This window comes from Leuciscus leuciscus (genome assembly GCF_965113295.1).
Source record: "Leuciscus leuciscus genome assembly, chromosome: 19".
Classification (NCBI taxonomy): Eukaryota; Metazoa; Chordata; class Actinopteri; order Cypriniformes; family Leuciscidae; genus Leuciscus; species Leuciscus leuciscus.
Genome location: NC_138743.1, coordinates 3326552 through 3350097, shown reverse-complemented (window position 1 = coordinate 3350097; position 23546 = coordinate 3326552). Strand labels below are relative to the sequence as shown.

Below are 23546 nucleotides of genomic sequence, written 5' to 3'. Positions count from 1 at the left end.
TGCAAATTCAAATGTGTAGTTTTATTTTTCTCTATCATTGTTAACTCGATTAAGCTTGTTCGTGATGCTTCATGGGTCATTCTATCTCTAAAGCCTTTAAGTTCACTGATTTTGTCCGATTTTCAAATCCTTTTTTTCTTCAAATCTAAGTGTGTAATGTTATGATTCTCCCCGTCGGCTTGATTCACGGCTTATAACGCTTTAAAGAATACTTTTTTTTTTAATCGCTATGGTAGAAATGAACGGAAAAAACACTTCCGGAACCAGCACCGCTGAAAAAGTGGACGGACATTAATGCACAGATCTATTACATCCCACAAACACTTCTGAAATGATGAAGCGTACAGTACAGCACACAGAAACACGTTCAACCAGTGGAAAATAGCTGCATTTGTGCTGCGCAAGGCCGGATCTATCTTATATGTACAGCGACCCCAAAAAAGTTGCACTTAAAAAGTGTGTTGTTACATTAGATCAGTTTTTCATTCATCCAACAGAAAAAAAGCACAAGCAAATGTTTCATGCATGAGATTTGCTTTGAGATTCGGCCCTTTGTCAGTGTGACTGAAGGGTGTTCGGGGAGGCTGTCTGCAAGACACAGAATCAGAGGCTCGTATTTCTAAAAGCACGGGACTGACACACATTCACTGCTAAATTACAGCGTTTTGCTGGACGTTGAATAAAATCCTGCATGGCAGTTCTTTTGCTCTTCTGAATGACTTTGTGCTAGAATTCATCTACTAAACTTCGTTCAGCTATCATTAGGGTTGGGAATCGAAAATCCTTGAGCTCAGGAATCGGATACTTGTTATAAGTTAAAAATTTCGATTCCTTTGTGAGCATTTCAATATGATTTTAAACCATTCACGGTTCACGCGCAAAGTCGACGTGTGCTGCACACACACATCCAAAACGTGCGCACAAAGTGATTTTAAAGCAACACTATGTAACATTTTGTACCTTAAAATAATGTTTCCAAAATGGTTTCAGTGGTTCATCAAGTCGTAACAGGGTGTAAGGCACTTATGCCTCTGCTTTGCGGTCCTTTATATGCTATAACCGCACTATGTAAGTTTGCCAAACCGGGTCGCGTTTTTGTAGTTCTAATGAGACATAAGAAAACTACAAATTTGACTTGCTTTACGTCAAGCGTTACAATAGTTATTATTTAGTTTTTCTTCGTTTCTGATGTCGCAATACATAAATAATAATAATAATACATAGGTCTTATATAGCGCTTTTCAAGGAACTCAAAGACGCTTTACAAATGAAAACAAACAAACAAAGACGAGAGTGCTATTATAGATTGTAGGCGAGCTGAAACAGGTGAGTTTTGAGCAGTTTTTTGTAGGTGGTCAGTGAGTCCGAGTTTCTGATGTGGATGGGGAGTGAGTTCCAAAGGGTGGGGGCAGCGATGGCGAAGGCTCGGTCCCCCAAAGTTCGGTGCGTTGATTTGGTGATGGGTTTGAGAAGGTTTAAGTCGGCAGAGCGGAGGCGTCGGGAGGGGCAGTGGTGCTGTAAGAGGTCTGTGAGGTATGGAGGGGCCAAGTTATTGAGGGCTTTGTAGGTGATGAGCAGAACTTTGTAATGGATGCGCTGTAGTACAGGGAGCCAGTGAAGCTGTTGGAGGACGGGGGTGATGTGGTCTCTGGATCGGGTGTGGGTGAGGAGGCGTGCAGCAGAGTTTTGAACGTATTGCAGTTTTTGTAAAACAGAGGAAGGAAGACCGTATAGGAGGCTATTGCAGTAGTCGAGTCTTGATGTAATGAATGCATGGATTAGAGTTTCAGCAGCAGATGTGGAGAGGGTGGGGCGTAGGCGAGCAATGTTACGTAAATGGAAAAAGGCAGTTTTGGTGATATGACGGATTTGGGGCTTAAATGTGAGTGTGGGGTCAAAAATGAAACCAAGATTTCGGATCTGGGGAGAGGTGGTAACTGTATGGCCATCGACGGAGAGAGTGAAGTCTTGGGAGGAGGGGAGGAGTGATTTGGGACCAATGACGATGATTTCCGATTTATTGCAGTTGAGTTTAAGGAAGTTTGTGTTCATCCAGGATTTTATTGCAGAGAGGCAGTTTGTGATGGTTAATACTGTGGCAGGAGTGATGGATCTGGTGCTGAGGTACAGTTGTGTGTCGTCAGCGTAACTGTGGAATTTTAGTCCGTGATTTTGAATGATAAGTCCAAGGGGAAGCATATACAGGATAAACAGAAGGGGACCTAGCACCGAGCCTTGAGGGACTCCGTGACTGACAGGTGTGGTGTGAGACGTACAGTTGTTGATGGATATGAATTGAGATCTGTTGGTGAGGTAAGAGGTGAACCAGGAGAGAGCTGAGCCAGAGATGCCAAGATGTTGTAGTCGTTGTAGAAGGATGGAGTGGTCAATGGTGTCGAAGGCGGCAGAGAGGTCAAGTAGGAGGAGAATGGAGAGGGAACCAGAGTCAGAGGCGAGTAGGAGGTCATTTGTTACTTTGAGTAGTGCAGTTTCAGTAGAGTGATGAGTGCGAAATCCGGACTGAAAGGTTTCGTAGAGCTGATTGGAGAGGAGGTGATGTTTTAGTTGAGAGGCGACCGAGCGTTCCAGGAGTTTAGACAGGAAAGGTAGGTTGGAGATGGGGCGGAAGTTGTTGGGGTTGTCAGGATCCAGGCCAGGTTTTTTAAGTATTGGTGTGATGGCGGCAACTTTGAGGGAAGTGGGAACTGTTCCAGAGGTGAGAGAGGAGTTGATGATGACCATGATGAGTGGGCTGAGGCAGGGAAGGCAATGCTTGACCAGTGCAGATGGAATGGGGTCCAGTGGGCAGGTTGTGAGGTGGATTTTGTTGAAATGGTTAGTGAGATCGGTTTCTGTAATGACTGATAGGGAGGGGAGAGTGATGTGAAATGGAAGGGATGAAACAGGTTGAGGGTCTGTGCTGGGAGAGATGTTCACAGAAAGTTCTTGGTGAATGCTGTCAATTTTGTATTTAAAGAAGTCGATGAAATTATTGCATTTGTCCATGGTGAATAAGTGAGTGATATTGTCAATGGGTTTGAGTAGTTTATTAACTGTGGCAAACAGGGTCCGGGGGTTGGAGGATCCAGAGTGAATGATACCAGAATAAAAAGCTGTGCGGGCTGATGTAAGCGCTGATCTATAATGGTGGCTGTGATCCTTGTAGGCTTGTAGGTGTACAGTGAGTCCAGTTTTCTTATGTAGGCGTTCCAGTTGTCTGCGTTCTTTTTTGAGTTTGTGCAGTTCAGGGGTAAACCAGGGAGCAGAGCGGGAGAATGTAACTGTTGCAGTTTTAACTGGTGCGAGAGTATTGAGGCTGGATGAGAGTGTGCAATTGTAGTGAACTACTAGGTCGGCGGTGGTTGAGTTTTCAGGGATGCTGGGTATGGAAATTTTGTTTGCGATATGGGAGGAAAGGGAGGTGAGACAGAGGGACTTTAGATTTCGGTAAGATATGGTGCGTGTCTGCTTGAAATGAGGGCTGGGGAGGTTGATGTGAAATGTTATGGCGAGATGATCAGATATGGCCAGGTCTGTGTGTGAGAGAGTGTCGATATTAAGTCCAGTAGAGCAGACCAAGTCCAAAGTGTGTCCACGGGTGTGGGTAGGGAAATTGACATGTTGTATGAAATTAAAACTGTGTATAATGTCCAAGAAATCCGTGGTGGGTTTGGAGGTGGAAGAATCGATGTGGATATTGAAGTCACCTACGAGTAATATCGTTGATGAAGTTGTGCAGAGTTGAGTTATAAATTCTGAGAAATCTGACAGAAAGGAAGGATTGGGTTTGGGAGGGCGATAAATTGTTGAAATAGTCAGAGGAGTGGGGCCTAAGAGTTTAAAGGAGAGGTGTTCAAAAGAGGGAACAGATGGGATGGGGAGAGGGCGAAGCTTGAGAGTTTGTCTGTAGATGGCAGCAATACCACCACCCCTGCCTTCAGGACGAGGTTGGTCCATGTATGAGAATCCAGTGGGGGTGGCTTGGTTGAGGGAGAAATAGTCATGGGGTATTTGCCAGGTTTCAGTTAAACAGATTAAATCTAATTGTGAGTCCAGGATGAATTCGTTGAGAATGGTGCTTTTATTGTTAAGGGATCTTGTGTTCAATAGTCCAAGTTTGAGAGACTCTTGTTTTGAAGGGGATGAAGCGGAAATGGGAACTGACCGGAGGTTGAAATGGTTCATGTGACGTTGGCTCTGATGACGTTGTGCGTTGCTGTTTAGATGCCGGGACGCGGAAGAGAAGAAATGAGGAAGTGTTGTGCTGAAGCTGTCGTTCCCGGTGGATATGTGTATTAAGTTTCTACGGGAACCTCTGTGGATGTAACGGTGGCGTTGAAGTAGTCCAAAGGTTTTTATTTCAGCGGTCAGCTCCGGAGTAGCCGATGGATAGCGGTTTAGCTGGAGTAGCTGTTTAGCTGAGTACCGGAGAGCCATGAAGTTGTTAGTGAAGTTTTGCAACCAAGGAAGCAGGGTGGAGAGCAGAAAAAGAACTAGGACCAGGTACTGCATCGTCCGGGAGGGAAGATTGAGTCGTCTTGGGCAGGAGAAGTTAGCGTTGCCGCCCGAAAGCGCGGGTGTTAACCCGATCGATCCAGCGGCGTTGCCAACTATACAGTCCGTAGTCCCAAAACGCAGCCGAACCAAACTGGGTCGGGTCCCTCGGTAGCAGAGACGTGCAGGCAAAAAGGTCCAGGTAAGTGCTGAGGCAGTTTTGATTCAATAAGAAGTTTTGAATTGATTTCCCGGAGGGAGACGCGGCAGCCAAAAATGCGCCAGCGTCCTCTCCTTTCCAGTCAGAGTTTACATCATACTTTCATAAAATCATGCATCATACTCTACCTTGTCTGTGGACATCGTTGCCGTCTCTATAATAACACTAATCAAACGACGAAGAGAAAATTAACTCGTTCTTGACTGAATAACTTTTGTAACTATATTTGTAATGTATAGTCGTTTATAAAGTGCAGTGTTATTTGACATGATTACCCGAATACCTGAAAATCTTCAAACACTGTTTATATCAGTCGTATCTTTGTTCAGTTGTATCTATTTGTTGCGATTGCTCATTTTTTATTTGTTCTGTTTTAATCACTGAGTGTTTACTTGTCTTTAATAATGCTTGAACTGTATATTAGTTAGGTTAGTTGTTTTTCTATGGTATTTTTAAACCACAGGGAAAAGTTTCTTTAGACTGTTGGTTTTTGTTCATGATATTCAGCTAAAATGAAATGTTTAGCAATAGGACTGAATGTGAATGATATCTTTTTTGTTTACCTTATTGGAATCGAAATTAGGAATCGATAAGAATCGGAATCGGTAAAATGCGAACGATCCCCAACCCTAGCTATCATGTCTGATAATTGTGCTGTATTGATTGAGTAAAATAGAGCTCATGATGTTTTTCCTTTCTTGTCCTGGTGTGTGTTCAGTACATGGGTTCACCCTCTCTGAGGTTCCCGAAGGAAAGACTGAAGGTGTTTCCGAGTCTCTTGCTCCCGCCGCTCCCGCCGCTCCTCCAGCTCCAGTTCCAGATGGACGAGGATCCGCGCTCATATTCCCGACCCGCTTTCCTCTCACTGCCCGACTGACTCTCTCGATCACCGGCGGGCGAGAGACTCGTCCTCTTCTCCACCTGTGAAGACATGCACTGCTTTACTGCTTCATGGACATTTAATCTAGCTTCAAAGCTATTCACACACACACACACACACACACACACACACACACACACACACACACACACACACACACACACACACACACACACACACACACACACACACACACACACACGGACACTCTCACTCACTCACTCACTCACTCACTCACTCACTCACTCACACACACACACACAGACACTCTCTCACACACACTCACTCACTCACTCACTCACTCACACACTCACTCACACACTCACTCACTCACTCACTCACTCACTCACTCACTCACTCACTCACTCACTCACTCACTCACTCACTCACACACACATAAACACACACAGACACACACTCACACACACAGACACACACTCACACACACAGACACTCTCTCACACTCACTCACTCACTCACTCACTCACTCACTCACTCACTCACTCACTCACTCACTCACTCACTCACACACACATAAACACACACAGACACACACAGACACTCTCTCACACACACTCACTCACTCACAGATAAACACACACAGATAAACACACACACACACACACACACACACACACACACACACACACACACACACTCTCTCTCTCTCTCTCACACTCACTCACACACACACACACACACACACACACACACACTTGAACCTTCTCAGTCTGAAAGTTGTACTGCTCACTCGTTCAGTCTTTGTATAAGCATTAAAAGAAAGCATGCAATCCTATTTTTTGGGCATATTTGACCTCGGACTTGTCGGCTTGACTCCATCCGGAACGCGAGACATAATTGCGTCATTTATTTTGAGCAGCGCATCAAAACAACGAAGCCGTTCATTTATGGTAATGATCTTCCAGCGCTACATTCTCTAATATCTGTATCTAGAGCCAAACCCTCTTCATTCAAGCCCTTTCTGCTCCGTGCTCGTTGCTTCTCTCTCGCTAAAGACGTAAAGAACTGTAGATGACTTGTTAACTTTGTTTTGTGCTGCTCATGATAAGAGTTTTGATTATTAGATTATGTATGTTGTTTGTTTTTAGTAGTTTATATTACTTTAAGCAAAATAAAAAATGGTCCATCCTTTTGTCAGTCCCAAGGCCTTCAATGTGACATACACGTAGGAGTTTAAATGTAAGATAATAACAGCCTAATAAAACATCTGATGTTACCCTTTTATAATCATATCCAGTTGGGAGAAATATATTTTTGTGCAATAAATGACTACTTTGGCTCATCTTAATGACTATTTTTAGTGTTTATGATTTTTTCTTTTACAAAGTACTACGGCTGCCCCGACTGAAAAATGTATAACTGTTCGAAAACTTGTATAACTGTATTGTTTTATACCTCGTGTGACTGTAGAGTGATGACGTCGAGCTCGAGTCCTCTTTCCGTGCAGCTCTTCAGTGCGTGAACGACCTCAGCGTGCTCCGCCCACCTGCAGTCTGCACCATTCACAGCCACGATATAATCCCCCTCACGAAGCCCCGCCTCCTGAAACACACGCTCGTAATGTGAGGCATGCTGTGCGCAGTACAAAAAAGCACTTTAAAGGGTCATCGGATGCAAAATTCACTTTTATATGGTGTTTGCATAGACATGTGTCTTTGCAGTGTGCGGACACAACCACCATACAATGAGAAAAATCCATTCACTCCTTTTTTTTTAATGCTCAAAAAGTCTAAACACTCTCAATAATCAAGTCGTTTGGATTTTCTGAGCAATATGAATATGAATCATATTTCTCATGCTCCGCCCACGACCACTGACGGACTGTCCCGTATTAGCATATTTCCGCCCTCAGCAATTTGTATATTGTCTGCCAAAGCATCACTTTACGTGTTTTGTGTCGACATGCCCCACAGAAGAGAGGGTGAGGGGGTGGGGGTGAGCAGTTGCTCATTATCATTTAAAGAGACATGCACTGAAAGAGGTCGCTGTGAACAGAGCTGTTTTACACGACCATTGAGGAATTTTAAGGCGAGACACGGCAGGCAAAAACATCGTTTTTTTTTTTTACTGGTCAATTTTGGGATTTTGGGCTATTTGTCTTCAATAACATGTCTTCTTTCAGACTTGTGGTGAAAAAAAGTCCCAAAATACACATTTAGGTCTTTACTTTACTACACTTTGTCTATTTGCGTCTGTAGATTTCTCCTAAATTCAACAAAAGTTGGTGTTGTAAATCAACATGCCGCTCCGCGATCGCTGTCTGCTCCCTGTCATCACATGCACCGTTGGAAAGCTCTCTCTCTCCTGTACAATGCTGTCGGATCCAAATATGGTCATTTCCTTTTTTATCAACAACCAATCGTGAAAGTACAATGGGACATTTAACTCTAAAAGCGAAATTTCATTGGCTGATGTCAATTTCCAATTACGTGGGATAGTTTGTGTGTTTTTGCCTGTTTTTTTAATGGGGTTCAGTTCAGTTGAAGGCCATAAATGCTGTGTTATAAGTTTTGATGTGTTTTAGGTGGTTTGTATTGTTTGTATTGTTGTTGCTAATGATTTGATAAGATATTGTGTCTATAAATAGTTGTTTCCACTAAAAAACTTTTACAAAACTTGTACAATACAAATCTTCACCAGTCTTTCCATTTGTATTCCTATCTATATTCTTAAGATTTTTACTGAGGGGTTTGTTCATATATCATTCAGATTCTGATTTATACAACATTTTATACCTAAAAACGGGGCAAAAATGATTTTTTTTTATGGCTGTTGACAGTTTTTTCTGATTAATGGAGTGATAAAAACAGATATCCAACATCCCCTCTGTAAAAACCTTTGACTCTAATATGTCAACAAAATGAAACAAGAATTTTGAATCTGGCTTTATCCAATGTTCAGATTTCTCTTCTGGAAATATATGCAAATTAGCGCATATTTTACGAGATAATACCTAATTTGCATATTTAAACACAAATATTCTAAAAACTTGTAATACAAAAGATATTTGTCTTAATGTCAGGAATCAACTGGGGAAGTTTCATGCTGATATCTATTAGTTACTTTTTTTCCCCTATTCACCTGGGGTGTCAGGTGAATGTTACATAATGTTACAAAGTATGTTACAAACTTTACATGAAGACCCTAAAGAATCAGACCAACTTGTGGAAAACGGGCATCCGATGACCCCTTTAAATGTTACTGGCTCTACTGACGTCTCTTACCGCAGCACATCCACCTGGCAAAACCCCAGCAACCAGAACCGGCGAATCACCTCGAAGCGTGAGCCCAAGCCCCGCCTCTCCTCGAACCAGACACGCGTGACGCCTCACCCAGCGATTTCGAGCAGAGAAAAGCGAAAGTGGTCCCTTCACATACAGAGGTGAACGTTAAACACTTCAACATTTACAGCATGTTACAGCATTTGTGTGTGTGTGTGTGTGTGTGTGAGAGTGTGAGTATTACCAGTCGATGGAAAATATCAGTCACTCTGACGGCACTGAAATCAGGAGTTTTAATATCAGGCTTCTGCTGTGTGTGAGCTGCAGGCGACAGGTCAAAGGTCATGTTAAGAATCTCCAGCTATGTTTGCAATGGCGTACTACCTCTACTATTTCTGTAAACTGTGCATGTTACACAAACTGTCTGTATGCATGGAACATATCAGTGGTTCTCAAGGAAATGAGGAACATACTTCACTTGCAGAAACTAAAAGCAATATCCGCTATCTTGTTTGGAAGCTAAGCTAACAGGCGCTGTGGAGCCAGATGTGAAGTTACGACAATGGCGGAGGGTACTCAATATGATCTAGAAGAAGAGGATTTCGAATGTCTGATGCTCGAATCAGATGTTCATGGCTACCTTTATGAGCCGCAATATAGCGAAGAGCAGCTGAGGCTGATGGAGGAACAGGAGGCAGAAGACCTGCCTGTCGCGGACGCGGACTGGACTGGACGTCCCGGTACCATGCAATTATTCACCATTTCGAAAGAAATACAAACGAGGAGTAACTCACTAATGATACTCACTAATATAGGCGGATACCTCATTGGCGGTGTTCTGGATTAGTGGGAGTGGCTTGTGGAGCTGTGAAATGTGGTGCATTGTGGGAGTTGTTGTCTTCCATACAAACGCACACTAAAGTTACTTTCTGTCTTTCCTCGGTCAAGAAGGCACCAAATTCACATTTCGACTACATATATGACCAACTTTCAATAAATATTAATGTTCCCACGGGTGAAATGCTCCTTTAAGGTTGAGCCACTGTAGTCACTTGGACTATTTTAATGATTTCTCAGGGCTCCAGACTGCGACCAATTGGTCGCATTTTGCGACCATTTTTCCCTGCCAGTGCGACCAAATATTTATTTAGGTCGCGCTGGCGCGACCACAACGTTGCCGAGCAGCGAATCCAAACAAAATGAAAGCGGAACGAAAATGCGCTACTCCTTTATGCTTCACGGACTGTTTATTAGTTCGGACCAATAATAGACAGCGCAGCGCTCCGAACTTGCCAGTCGCGGGCCGATCTCGATCACGCGACACTGTTACTAGGAGATCCAGACTCTGGAGATCCAGTGAAGAAATCCATTGAATTCGCCTCAGAATTAATAACATCATAGCTGCGAGATCCAGTGAGAAACATTCCGATTCGGCGCAGAGTTCTCTGTTATAAACCATAGATATCAGATCAAACAGCGCTGACGTGGAAACCAGGAGAAACACTTCTGTTGAATCAGCAACATTCACCATGGATTTAATGTAGTAGCTGTAACCATAATGTGACAGAAATAGTCAAACGCTTACAAGTACTACTCATCTTTTTCCAGCACTTCAAAACTATCATATATAAATGTTATTTTTTATGTGATGACCAACACATTTTTTGTTCATCCTTCAAAAATTGTCTTATTTAAACTCTTATTTAAAAATAATAAAATAAATAAATTACCATTGTAAACAGTAGGATGCTTATTGGCTATTTTCACTCCCTAATATACAAAATTGTTTCACTCGGTTTGCTTTTTAATTAATATTGAGACATTATGAATGATAATAATTAAAGTTAACTTCATCTACACCCTAAATTAAGCTTAGTGCTTTATTGTCAGCCCCAGTGCTACCAGATATGTTTTTGTAGAACTCGGTGCTGCTGCCCTCAGATGTTAGTCTGGAGCCTGTGAACTTAAAATAAAACTGCACATTGTAATATCTGTACGTTAAGTCTATTTATTATTAAATAATTTGTCATTATTACAGTTATTTTGGGGAAAATTTGAATAATTGCATTGCAAGCTGATTTAAGGTGTGCCCCTAAATTTTCTGCTTGTGCTCCTAAAATTTTCAGTCAGGGGCTAGTAAAAAAAGTTAGTCTGGAGCCCTGTTTCTTTACTAACTTTTCAGGGATGGCAGATCTCGATTACAGAGAAGCCTATGGAGGAGTGAGACAGCTCTCAGATCTCATCAAAAATATCTTAATGTGTGTTCTGAAGATGAACGAAAGTCTTACGGGGTTGGAGCAACATGAGGGCGAGTAATTACTGACAGAATTTAATCTAAATAGTTAGGACCAGTCTTGAAGAAAAAATTCAGATGGCAAACTTTTAAGAGTAGTCTAAGCAGATTTAACAGCATGAACATATTAAACACTCACACTGGATCTCCGGAGCCTCTGCGACTTCACAGAAATCATCTTCTTGATCAATATCTGAGTACTTCTCCAGCGAGCGCGTGTGAGCGTGTGACAGAACCTCCTGTAGGATGTCCATCTTCCGAAGCATTTTACACACGCCGTGAAGACGCAGGGCTTCCTCGTGACGTATGATGGCTTTGCGCAGATGAGCTTTACCTTGAATATGAAATATTCATATATTAGTATATGTTAACTGTAATTCTGCGTTCAGAAAACACATCCCACTACACAAACCAAGTCTCCGCTTGTCCTCCGTATCCTGAAGGTTCAGTTTGTCTGGTCGTCTGGTGTGAATCTGAATGAGAGCTTTAATTTCTCCACCTTCATCATCGTCTTCATCAGGCATTCCTGCATTGGTATGAAAATGATTGTTATAAAACATAATCTTGTTTCTTTACAATAACGAGCACAATATGAACAGAAACAACATTTGTTGGTAAAACAACAAAATAAACTCACTATCGGTCAATAATGATTTTTTAAAATGTTTTTGAAAGAAGTTACTTCTGCTCACCAAGACTGCATTAATTTGATTAAACATACGTAAAATAATGGAATATTTAATTTATTTTTATTATCATTTTTATATACACTTTTTTAAAAAATGTTTTTTCTCACTGTTATTTAGATTTTTACTTACTGTTCTAATAGCTGATTGTTTGTCTTCGTCATTTTGTATGTTAAAACGATATCAAAACAATACAAATTTGATTTAAAAAAGGAATATTTTGAAATATTATTAGAATTAAAAATATTTTCTATTTGAATATATTGTAAAACGTAGTAGTATAGCTTTTTAAATGACATTATATGCAGAAGAGACTTCTTTCAAAAACATTAAAAAAATCTAAATTACTCCAAACGTTTGATCGGTAATGTCTGCATGATGTCATCAGTAAGTATTACATGGTCAAGACCTTGAGAAGCACCTGAGCAGTCGCACAGAGCCACAGCGGTGTAGTAATGGGCCAGCGCTCTGAAGTGATGTGTTTTGACCTGAACCATGGAGATCCAGGAGAAGGGCACATAGTCCTTCAGTAACGGCACTGACATCGCCTGAAGAACCAGAGAATACACGTCTGAGACCTGCAAACACACACAGTTATTAACACATGAAAACCCCAGAACATGCATTCTTTCAAGTGTGTGTGTCCTGGTAAACCCTACGCTATTACAAAGATAGTAATACGAGTCATTTTTGACCTTGTGGAGACATTTTTTGGTCCCCATGAGGAAAACCGCTTATAAATCATCCTAATTTATGTTTTTTTGAAAATGTAAAAATGCAGAATGTTTTGAGTGATGGGAAGGTTTAGGGGTCGGATTAGTGTGTGTGTGTGTGTGTGTGAGAGAGATGGGTAGGTTTAGGGTTTGGGTTAGTGTGTGTATGTGTTTGTGTGTGAGAGATGGGCAGGTTTAGGGGTTGGGTTAGTGTGTGTGTGTGTATATGTGAAAGATGGGTAGGTTTAGGGTTTGGGTTAGTGTGTGTGTGTGTGAGATGGGTAGGTTTAGGGTTTGGGTTAGTGTGTGTATGTGTTTGTGTGTGAGAGATGGGCAGGTTTAGGGGTCGGGTTAGTGTGTGTGTGTGTGAGATGGGTAGGTTTAAGGGTTGGGTTAGTGTAAGAGAAGCGAATATACAGTTTGTACAGTATAAAAACCATTACTTCTATGGAAAGTCCCCATAAAACATGAAAACACAACGTGTTTATGTGAGTGAGAGAGAGAGAGATAGAGAGTGAGTGAGTGAGTGTGTGAGTGAGTGAGTGAAAGTGAGTGTGTGAGTGAGTGAGTGAGTGAAAGTGTGCATGTATATGAGTGAGTGTGTGAGAGAGAGAGAGAGAGTGTGTGTGTGAGAGAGTGAGTGAGTGAAAGTGTGCGTGTATATGAGTGAGTGTGTGAGAGAGAGAGTGTGTGTGTGTGAGAGAGTGAGTGAAAGTGTGCGTGTATATGAGTGAGAGAGTGTGTGAGTGAGTGAAAGTGTGCGTGTATATGAGTGAGTGCGAGAGAGAGAGAGAGAGTGTGTGTGTGTGAGAGAGTGTGTGAGTGAGTGAGTGAGTGAGTGAGTGAAAGTGTGCATGTATATGAGTGAGTGTGTGAGAGAGAGAGAGAGAGAGTGAGTGAGTGAAAGTGTGCGTGTATATGAGTGAGTGAGAGTGAGTGTGTGTGTGTGTGAGAGAGAGAGTGTGTGTGAGAGAGTGAGTGAAAGTGTGCGTGTATATGAGTGAGAGAGTGAGAGAGAGAGAGAGTGTGTGTGAGAGAGTGAGTGAGTGAAAGTGTGCGTGTATATGAGTGAGTGTGTGTGAGAGAGAGAGAGAGAGAGAGAGAGAGAGAGTGTGTGTGAGAGAGTGAGTGAGTGAAAGTGCGCGTGTATATGAGTGAGTGTGTATGTGAGTGAGTGTGAGAGAGAGAGAGAGAGAGAGAGTGTGTGTGTGTGTGTGTGTGAGTGAGTGAGTGTGAGAGTGTGAGAGAGTGTGTGAGTGAGTGAGTGAAAGTGTGCATGTATATGAGTGAGTGTGTGAGAGAGAGAGAGAGAGAGAGAGTGTGTGTGAGTGAGTGTGAGAGTGTGAGAGAGTGAGTGAAAGTGTGCGTGTATATGAGTGAGTGAGTGAGAGAGAGAGAGAGAGAGAGAGAGAGAGTGTGTGTGTGAGTGAGTGTGAGAGTGTGAGAGAGTGTGTGAGTGAGTGAGTGAAAGTGTGCATGTATATGAGTGAGTGTGTGTGAGAGAGAGAGAGAGAGAGTGTGTGTGAGAGAGTGAGTGAGTGAAAGTGTGCGTGTATATGAGTGAGTGTGTGAGAGAGAGAGAGAGAGAGTGTGTGTGAGAGAGAGAGAGTCTCTGTGTGTGTGTGTGTGTGTGTGTGTGTTCGTTCACCCTCGCTGCCTCCTGGGCGGCTTGCAGAAGCACATTCAGGTTGATGTCCTGCATGAGAATGACCTTTTCACACACACACTCCTGAACCTGCAATTAATAAACCCAGAAATACACGAGTTACTACATGAACACCTCTCAAACACATCTGATCATAAAAGACACAATCTGAGATCATTTAGGCTGCGTTCACACTTGTAGTTCGGCTCTCTTGGTTCACAGAAATTGATACATTTAGTCCTGGTTTGATTAGCGTTCACACTGTCATGTAACACTGAACCTAGAGATAAAAAAGAAAAGAAATTCTACATTTATTTCTATGAACCTCTCGACAGTTCATTACCTGAGCTACCATGAGGCGGACCAGCATGCTCAGAGCAGGGCCGCTCATATCCAGACTGGGCGCATGAGAGAAGTTCTCCTGCAGGTAGAGAAACGCACCTACACACACACACACACACACACACACACACACACACACACACACACACACACACACACGTCACGTTTACAAGCTCATTTATATAACCAAAGAGCTTCAGATCTTCAGTTCAGCAATAAGTGGTGCAATGCACATGGGGATTATGAGTTTAGATTATGAGTGTTTTTTTAAATTGAACACACTAGAGTTTAACACAGACACACACTTATATAGAGTGAGAACAGGGGTCATTCTCAGGGAACGCTGTCATTTGTGTGCTTTTGTCCAACTACTGATATAATTCACTGACAGCAAGTCACATTATTTGATTCAACTGTTAGGTGAAGGTGTGATGATATTTGCTAGTTAATGGGAATTTTTTTCGTGTCAAATGTTGTGCTATTAATATTTTTTTAATAATGTGTAACTTATTTTTTTAAAGTCCCCCTGTGGTGAGAATCCAGCTTTTAATGTAGTTTATATGTCTATGTGGTGTTTTTAATGTGCTTTAAGACAAACCATGTGTAAATTCATAAGTCGACACCATTGCTGAGTATTTTCTCCTTAAAACTGCAGTGAATCAAAGACAGTCTCAAACACACGCTTTGAAATCGCTGGTGTTTCTGACGTCACAAACTACCTTGTTAACCAATCAGATCAACGGGTGATCGTCAACCAGTGGATCTCTGAATTTACTGACATCTATTTAAATGACCAGTATATGAATCCAATCATACTGTGACATGTTTCCTGTGAATGACCCACAGACAGAAAATCAACGGATGATTCAGTACCGGCCGCCCTCTGGAAAGCGTCGATGGCGTTCTGAACGCCTGTCAGTGTGGAACGATCTTGTCTGGCTCCGATTTGAGTATAAAGTGCTCCGATGTTGAACAAAACACTCCCTTTCTCGAACGCGAGCGCTCTCTGAACGGAAGGCACACCAGTCAGCGAGTCATACCTGCAACGAGACACATGATCAGACCATCTCTAACCTAGAAGTGTCAAAAGTACCGACTTCGGTACCAAGTCGATACTGAAATTTTAAAAATGTGCCGCTTTGAGCGCTGTTGAGCGGAATCATTAACACCTCTGATTGGCCGTTGTGTTCACGAGCTCATCGGATAGGTCTGTGATTGGCTACAATGATCAGCGCACGGGAGCGTTTGAGAGCACATGGAAGTGTTTTGAAAGCACAAGCAGGACCGATCCGCTGATAGACGCTTGCTTTCAAACGCTCGCGTGTGTATCGGTGTAAGAGCGTCATATGTATATTTACAATGTTTTTGAAGCATTGATCATTGTAGCGAATCACAATCACAGACATATTCGATGAGCTCGTGAACACGACGGCCAATCAGAGGTGCTTATGATTCTGCTCAACAGCGCTCAAACGACACATTTAAAATGTCAGTATCGACTTGGTAGTGGAGAACGGGGTAATGTGAGACATCGGGTAATGTGAGACACCCCCTATATCTAGGCAATGGAACACAATTGTGGTAATTTGACCATTATGTTTTCAAGCCCCTTCCATTTCCCCTTGGCCATGAAGGAGAGGACCTCATGGTGCTGTAGTAAGCATGTTTTTTTCATCTTTTTTTTGCATGTAAAAGTACATTTTCTTGCTGTCAACTTAATCAACTGTTGTGCCAAAGCCAATTGATTCAAGTAGAAAAACTTATATCATACATGTTGATGAACTACCAACATATAAAACCATGTGATGATGCTATCTGAAGATAAGCCTGAATTGCTAAGAGAGATAGTTTTTTTCTAAAATGTGGCGGTGGGGTAAAGTGAGACAAATGCTGTGGGGTAAAGTGAGACATGAGGCTCAATTCAAGTTTAGTCTTAAACATATTTTAATGTAATATATATGTCATAAACATAGCAGAAAAGCCATCATGCCAAGGCAATACACCAGGAAGAAAACCTGGGGCAAAACACCCCTCGAGGAGATGGAGAGTGCAGCCGCTGAGGTCAAGGAAGTAAAGAAGTCTATAAGAGCAGCTGCAAGGGAGATAAATATTGACAAGTCAAGCCTCCTAAGATTCATAAAGAAAAAAAAGAAGGGGGAAGTAAAATCAGTAGCCTGGACCGAGGACCGTTTTAGGACCGAGGTCGCTCCGACAGGAGCCCCGCACCCTCCCTGGGAGCCTGCTAGGGAGTGAAGTCAGCATGGGAATCTCGTCCATCTGCAACCTCACGGACACTGTCCGTTTTTGTTTTCGGAGGAGGACCTTCCTCCACCGCTTTTTCTCCAGGGGTGTCTCAAGCCCCTGGAGTCGCTTCGCCGTTTACCCAGACCGACTGTTCGACAAGCATACGTTTTACCTTTGGGATCAACCGAGAAACCCCGGACGGTGAACCGCGATGCGCAGGCTCCCTACACACGGGTCTCGCTCCACTCGGGCCTGGGCTCGAGACGACACGGCCACTCATAGGGCGCATGAGGAACCATCCGCCGGGGGCAGGGGCGGGAGGCATCTGGATTGAGGCCGTAACCGGGAAGGGTGCTTTCAAAGTGGGGGGAGGCGCAGGGCAAAGTTCGGCTCTTAAGACGTGCCGGGGGGCCCCAACTAATCCAATCCTCCCGACGCGCCCGCGGCCACCTTTGCGGACATCCATTTCAGACAGGCCATCTGAGTCTCCCGAGGTCAACGCGCAAATCGGGGAGGAGCAAGCTGCTCCATCCCCAGGCGCGTCTGAAGCTCCAATCGACTGGGCACCCCGACTTGACGGCCCGAAGGAGAGGGTGCGCTTCTCTGGGCCCCAGGCAACCCGGAGGAGCCTGTTTTCCATTACCTAGTCCGATAAGAGTGTTGTCTCCCTCCTCTACAACACCCCGAGCATCCGTGGTAGCTCCAGCAGGAGCGCCAGCAGGTGTACGGATCTGACTTTGACCGGAGATGACCCAGCCTCCCTGGGGCCGGCCCGGGAGGTCTGCGAGCATGGAGCTCTTCTTCAAATACAAGATATTTTTGGACATTTTTACAAGGAGGAATATCCTCCAGTGTGTCTTTCACCCCTAGCTCACCCAGGACGGTGCACGTTCACCGGTGTGCACGCCCTGGCACCGAAAGAGTGGGTGTCCAAACCAGACCCTATTTACTGGAAGTCTCGGAGCTCAAGCGGTGGCGGACAAATCCGAATCTGGCTCAGGACGGGCCACCCTCCCTGGGCTGGCCAGGGGAGGTCTGACTGCATTGAGTTTTCCAAATGTATCACAATAATTTGGACATAGTTAATTTTTTTTAGGAGGAATTTCCTCCAGTGTGACATTCACCCTTAGCACGCCAAGGGCGTTGCACCTTCACTTGGATGCGCATCGGTGGGTCATCAAAAAAATTTGCTTAATTGACCAATCTCCATGATTCTGTTACTAGTCCGACATTAGTTCTGGAATGTGTGGTTGTCAAGCTATCATTTTAGCTCGCTTAGAGGGGAACAAATGTAAAAAATGTCTCACTTTACCCCACTCTCCCCTACTTTTGACAACGCTACTCTAACCACTGCTCATTCATTTGTTTGTGTGCCACAGTGAGTCTCACCAGTGAAAGTGAATCCCCAGACTTCTGTGCGGAGAGAAGAAGCGCTGATCCAGGAAATACAGCTGATTGTAATATTCCATCAGCAACTCCTGTCCCGCTTCATTCCTGCTGGGAGTGCGCATGGCCTACGAAGAGAGGTGAGCTTTTAAAATAATGATTTGACTTGCACTTTCAGTGATAACCACTTCTTTTGTTCTGAAGAATGACATGCAATCAAAATGTACTTCTTAAAGCTACACTATGTCACTTTTGGCCCTCTAATGGTGATTAAAACCACATGCATCTTGCGAAAAAACTAGGGATGCACCGATATGAACATTTTGGCCGATACCAATAACTCTTTATATTTGAAAGCCGATAAATCTAAATCCAAAGTTTTTCTAATTTTTAGAGCCTGATTACAAAAACAAAAGTTTCATCATTAATAGCCATGTCCAAAACACACAATTATAATGATGTTCACATCATTTTATGTAGCCGATATGACAGATTTTGTGCTGCACATGTATTTTCCTTTTTTGAAGTGATTACAATCATATGTCAAGCAATTCAAAACCATCATGTTGAACAGTGCGCATCTGAAGTGTCTCAACTGGAGGAAATGATTCAATGGCTATTTTTGACTGTCAAAATGCCGGCGGACACAGAGACAGTGAGTTGTTCAAAATCTTTCTTTTTAGTAAACTCTGTGTGTGTACACAAACAATGTTCTCAATGCTGGAGTTCATGTGTAGAGCCCCTGGTGATACTGAGAGCAAAGTTTAATATTGTGTCGAGTCTTCTTAGTGTTTTAAAAATAGCGATTTTGATGCTATCATAGTCGTGTCCCATTAACTCCCATTCTCAAGGCCATTTGACCGAAAACGAAAATACAGTCAAACTTAAAAGTGGTGTTTCCATTCTAATTATGCTTTTAAACGAAAGTCTGCCTCGGGTAGATTCACAAAAAGACCCTAGGTTTGCATTTTGGCGAGAGTTACCCTTTAAATGGTTTTAATACATCATGCAGCCTTAGAAAACGGCCTAATAATGCGGATCATGGATCCTCCTCTGTGGAATGAGCCGCTTCCGGTATTTTGCTGGTTACTCGACACAGAGAAATTGCAATCGAGTATTTTTCAAATCCGAGTATAATTTAATTGAGGAATCGTGACAGCCCCAGTTGTGATGTGATCAGCATTTCATGTTGACTTTAACAGACCTGTCTAAGTTCCATGAAAACCTGGATCTCGTTCAGGTACAGAGACGCGTCCTCACTGTAATGTTCACTGATGAAATCCTGATGAAACAGAAGAGAAAGAGTTTAAACACTGAATAAATTCAGTGATGCGTGTAAGCTATACCACATGAGTGATGACCTCACCTGAAGAGGGACAGTCATGTCAATCTCTTTAGTCTCTTTCAACCCCAGTGGAATCATGGGAACATTGACTGTCTCACTACAACAGGAGAATAATTCATTTTTAGATGTTCAATGCATGTATTTTAATAACAAATAGTCTGTTATTACGACATTTGTCATGTAGTAAATGACAAATGTTCTGCACACTTATAACCCGACGACTGTTGATCGTTCTAGAAATGCATAAATGATGACTATGCAACATAAATGAAATCAAATGACTTTTTAGTTGGCAAATCACTTGATGTAAGTGGAAGTTCACATGATAAATAAAGCTGCAAGAAACATAGGCATGCATTATAATAAAAAACACCCAAATCACACATAGTTTATGCAAAAGCTTATTTTTTTGCTGCATTTGCAACAATTTGGAGCCCTGCTTACATCAAACTACAAGTTTGTTTTGCATACTTCAAAATGATTGATCTAAAAAAAAGAGTTTCATTAATCTAACATGATTTCATAGTAGTTTTTTCAGGATAAGCCTGTGGTTTTCTGTCCTTCAATCAAGTTTACTGAGTTATCAGAGCAAGACATCAGAGATATTCGCAAACTATATTTCATAGGGGTGGAACGGTACACAGAAGTCACGGTTCGGTACGAGTTCGGTACAATGGAGGGAAGAGCAAAACAGAAATGCAGAAGGCTTGTGCATGTCTCAGGCTGGACCACCAAAGGAAAATAAATTACTTAAGCCTTGCATTTTTTAAATAAGTTTATTAATAAAGTAAAGGCATAGAACCAGTTTATTTGAAGTGCATTGACACTAGTTTTACTGTATATAATTAGTTTATTAATTAAATTAATAAAAAGACAAAAAGACCTTGAGATATCTTTGGTAATTGTGCCTGAATGAATTGAAAATTAATTTGCTACATTTCAGATTAATATATTTGTTTTCCTTAAAATTTTAATTAACAGTAACTTAAACACTTTGCAGTTTGAATGATGTCCTGTATAAACAAAATGACGAAGTATGTTTTTATGTTTCCACTGTTCGATCGCGCCCGCGCCTCACACACACACACACACACACACACAAATATAAGTAAACACTTTGCGACTTTTCGATCGCGCCCGCGCCCCTCTCTCTGTCTCTCTCTCACACACACACACACACACACAACATATTCCAGCATTGCAATCTTTACATCGCAGCCTGCTTCAGAGCTAAGGCGGAGCCACAGATTAGGTGTCCCTAAAGAACCCGCGTATCTAACAGTAGTTCCGCATTACATTAATTAATTTGCACGAGAGTTTTATTTATTTTTATACTGTGTATTCTCCGTGTAAATGTATGCACCGAACCGTGACGCCCTTACCGTTTCGGTTCAGTACGAATACATGTACCGTTCCACCCCTAATATTTCACCAGGTATTAATGCCAAGTTATCCTGCAACTTATCAGGTAGCCTAAACCACGTTGAAAGAAACAGAGTCGAGTGCGGATTCACAAAGACAGTGAAAGTTTGCATGATGCGTGACCAACCTCTCGGTCTGGTAGATGTTCATACTGCTGTTCAGTTCCTCTAGCTCTTCTTTGAGAAGCTGAAGGTTCGAGTTCACAAAACTCAGCTCTAATGCGACAGTTTCCTTCACCTTCTGATTACTGCTGGCCCTGGGAAAACATCATTTGCACATCACATTAACGAAGGGAATAATGTGTGTGTCGTGTGACGGTTTAAACATATTAACCTGTAGAGATTCTGCTACACCATTTATAATGCAGTAACTATTACTGTAATATAAAATGACTGTGATGGAAGAATAAATCCACATCAAAACACTGAACAGAACATCAACAGAGAGGCGTGTCACTTCCTGTTAGTTCTGCGTCAGGGAAGCTGGTGTTCATCGTGTGTGTTATTATGGAAAACATGCACCTCAGTGTTAGCAGATGTACCAGTACCTGTAGAGGTTTTCAGCGCCGGACCGCAGGCGGAGTTCTCTGTTGATCTGCTGGTTGAGTTTAGCTCTCCGCTGCTGCAGTTTGCTGCGCTGGGTTGATACAAGAGGGTCACATCCCTAAAACACACACACGTTGTGTTTTCATGTTTTATGGGGACTTTCCATACATATAATTGTTTTTATACTGTACAAACTGTATATTCTAAACCTGCCAATCACACACACACACACACACACACACACACACACACACACATACACACACTAACCCGACCCCTAAACCTGCCCATCACACAAAAGTTTCTGCATTTTTACATTTTCAAACAACATTACTTAGTTTTCCTCATGGGGACCAAAAAATGTCGCCACAAAGACGATGATTTTAGAGATTTTTTTGGGGATATTACATAATGTAGGGTTTACCAGGACACACACACACACACACACACACACACACACACACACACACACACACACTCTCTCTCTCTCTCTCACACACACACACACACACACACACTCACACACCTTCCACTTGGTCACTTGAAATTTACTTTACTCTTGAATCTCACCATAATATATAACTTTGCACTTCTGTTCTCTATGCCTCATAGTTACATGTAGTTAATGAATATACATATTACATACATACTGCTATATACATATATATATGTGTGTGTGTGTGTGTGTGTGTGTGTGTGTGTATATATATATACATATATATATATAAAAATAATTTATATTTTCATATACCACTGCATTTAGTTGTATATAAGATTACTATGGTACAATTACCATATCCCACGTCCAAAAGACCATCGCACTTTTTTGCCTCAGGCTATTATTTCTTATTATTGCGTTGTTGTTTTTAAATGTTAAGCAACCAGTCGTCAATTAACATGTGACATATTAAGTAATATGCTCTGAAAGTCCACTTACCTTCCTGACGGACTCTGTTGAGCCTCTGTCCTCAGCTGTGAGTGCCGCTATATCTTCATCTGATCCAGAATCAGACATTATGAGCTCATCCATAATCATATTTCTGTCCTACACCTGTAATGAAATACCGGGCGCGTGCACTCTCACAATAGCGCGAGACACGATCGCGAGCGCATGATATCAAACTGCGCAAACTAACCGTTTAAATCCGTTAAACGCTGCCATCAGAACAGTGTTACGCCACTTAATGGCTCCTTTCTACTTACTTAATGCACATTACACACGGTTTTAACTTTATATATGTCTAAATACATTTATTTATCTTAATAATGTGATCTTTAAAGAAACAAAAATACTCGAAATCACTAAATCCACTTGTTGCCTGTACGCGCATGAGCCACTGCTGATCTCTCGCATCGCGTCCATGGGATTAAGCCAATAGGATCTGGTTGTTTCTGATTGACATATACAATAGCCAATCACAGCTCGATAAATAATCAGACGGACAGCGGAAGCGTCCAATGAGGCGACGGTGGTGGGAATAAAGGCGATTTGGAGCGGAAAAATAACTGTTGTTGCCCCTGACAACACGGAGGCATCAGCGAATGAGCTAGAAGCCTTGTTTCTGCATGAAGAGACTAACATTCATCAAATAGCTTTTAAAATATTTTAAAGCCCCCACAGTTAACTTACATGTAAAACCGTTTTAAATCCCCATGTAAAACATTTAAATATCGACGCACTCCCATATGACATAAACAAACACAATTTACTGTGTTAATTGATATACTAAAAACAAATAGAACTAGATTTGTTATTTACTAAATCAAATAGTATTTTTAAAGATTTATTTTATAAAATAATTGAGCGCAACAGTCCCCGCCCACTTTTTCAGTGGGGTTGGTCTTTTTTTTCCATTAATTTCTCCCATAGGGATTTTTATTTATTTTTTAAAGTCTTCTTTTAAGCCATGAATCAAGCCAATCAGCTTAGAAGATAATCATAACATTACAAACTTTGATTTGAAGCAATAAGGTATTTGGAAATCGGACAAAAATACAAAGGTACAACTTACAAGTAACTGTACAAGACTGTGAACTTAGTTTTAGTGAGGGAAAGAACTACAATCCCATGAAGCATTGAGAACAGCAT

The 23546-nt window shown here is 42.1% G+C and overlaps 1 protein-coding gene and 1 long non-coding RNA gene across 5 annotated transcripts in view; one reads left to right on the top strand and one right to left on the bottom strand.

The window, feature by feature from the left end:
* LOC309482154 overlaps positions 1 to 5551 on the top strand; it is a 95788-nt gene extending 90237 nt beyond the window's left edge. For both annotated transcript variants that reach the window (XR_014200238.1, XR_014200239.1), the window contains one exon: positions 5433 to 5551. This is a non-coding gene — a long non-coding RNA (uncharacterized lncRNA). The remainder of the gene's footprint in view (positions 1 to 5432) is intronic.
* Positions 117 to 22809, bottom strand: rhpn1 (rhophilin, Rho GTPase binding protein 1). 3 transcript variants are annotated; one of them, XM_082147186.1, is made up of 16 exons: positions 22395 to 22809; positions 21460 to 21575; positions 21040 to 21168; positions 19512 to 19587; positions 19350 to 19427; positions 18149 to 18273; positions 15389 to 15555; positions 14517 to 14614; positions 14177 to 14263; positions 12225 to 12393; positions 11542 to 11655; positions 11269 to 11463; positions 9081 to 9157; positions 8840 to 8983; positions 7011 to 7157; positions 117 to 5635 (listed from the first exon to the last, which is right to left on the bottom strand). In XM_082147186.1, the coding sequence occupies exons 1-16, from the start codon at positions 22491 to 22493 to the stop codon at positions 5429 to 5431; spliced, it is 2028 nt and encodes a 675-aa protein (XP_082003312.1). In that variant the 5' UTR covers positions 22494 to 22809; the 3' UTR covers positions 117 to 5428. The 3 variants fall into 3 exon arrangements, with proteins under 3 accessions (XP_082003312.1, XP_082003313.1, XP_082003314.1); XM_082147187.1 differs by having other exon boundaries at positions 12237 to 12393; XM_082147188.1 differs by lacking the exon at positions 117 to 5635 and adding an exon at positions 6696 to 6822 and having other exon boundaries at positions 6976 to 7157.
* Positions 22810 to 23546: the final 737 nt, after the last annotated feature.

Coding starts and splice junctions, on each gene's coding strand:
- rhpn1 (XM_082147186.1), bottom strand. CDS start 22,493: ATGATTATGGATGAGCTCATAATGTCTGATTCTGGATCAGATGAAGAT. Junction 21,576..22,394: donor CAACAGAGTCCGTCAGGAAG/GTAAGTGGACTT, acceptor TGTGTGTTTTAG/GGATGTGACCCTCTTGTATC. Junction 18,274..19,349: donor TTTTCATGGAACTTAGACAG/GTCTGTTAAAGT, acceptor CTCTCTTCGTAG/GCCATGCGCACTCCCAGCAG.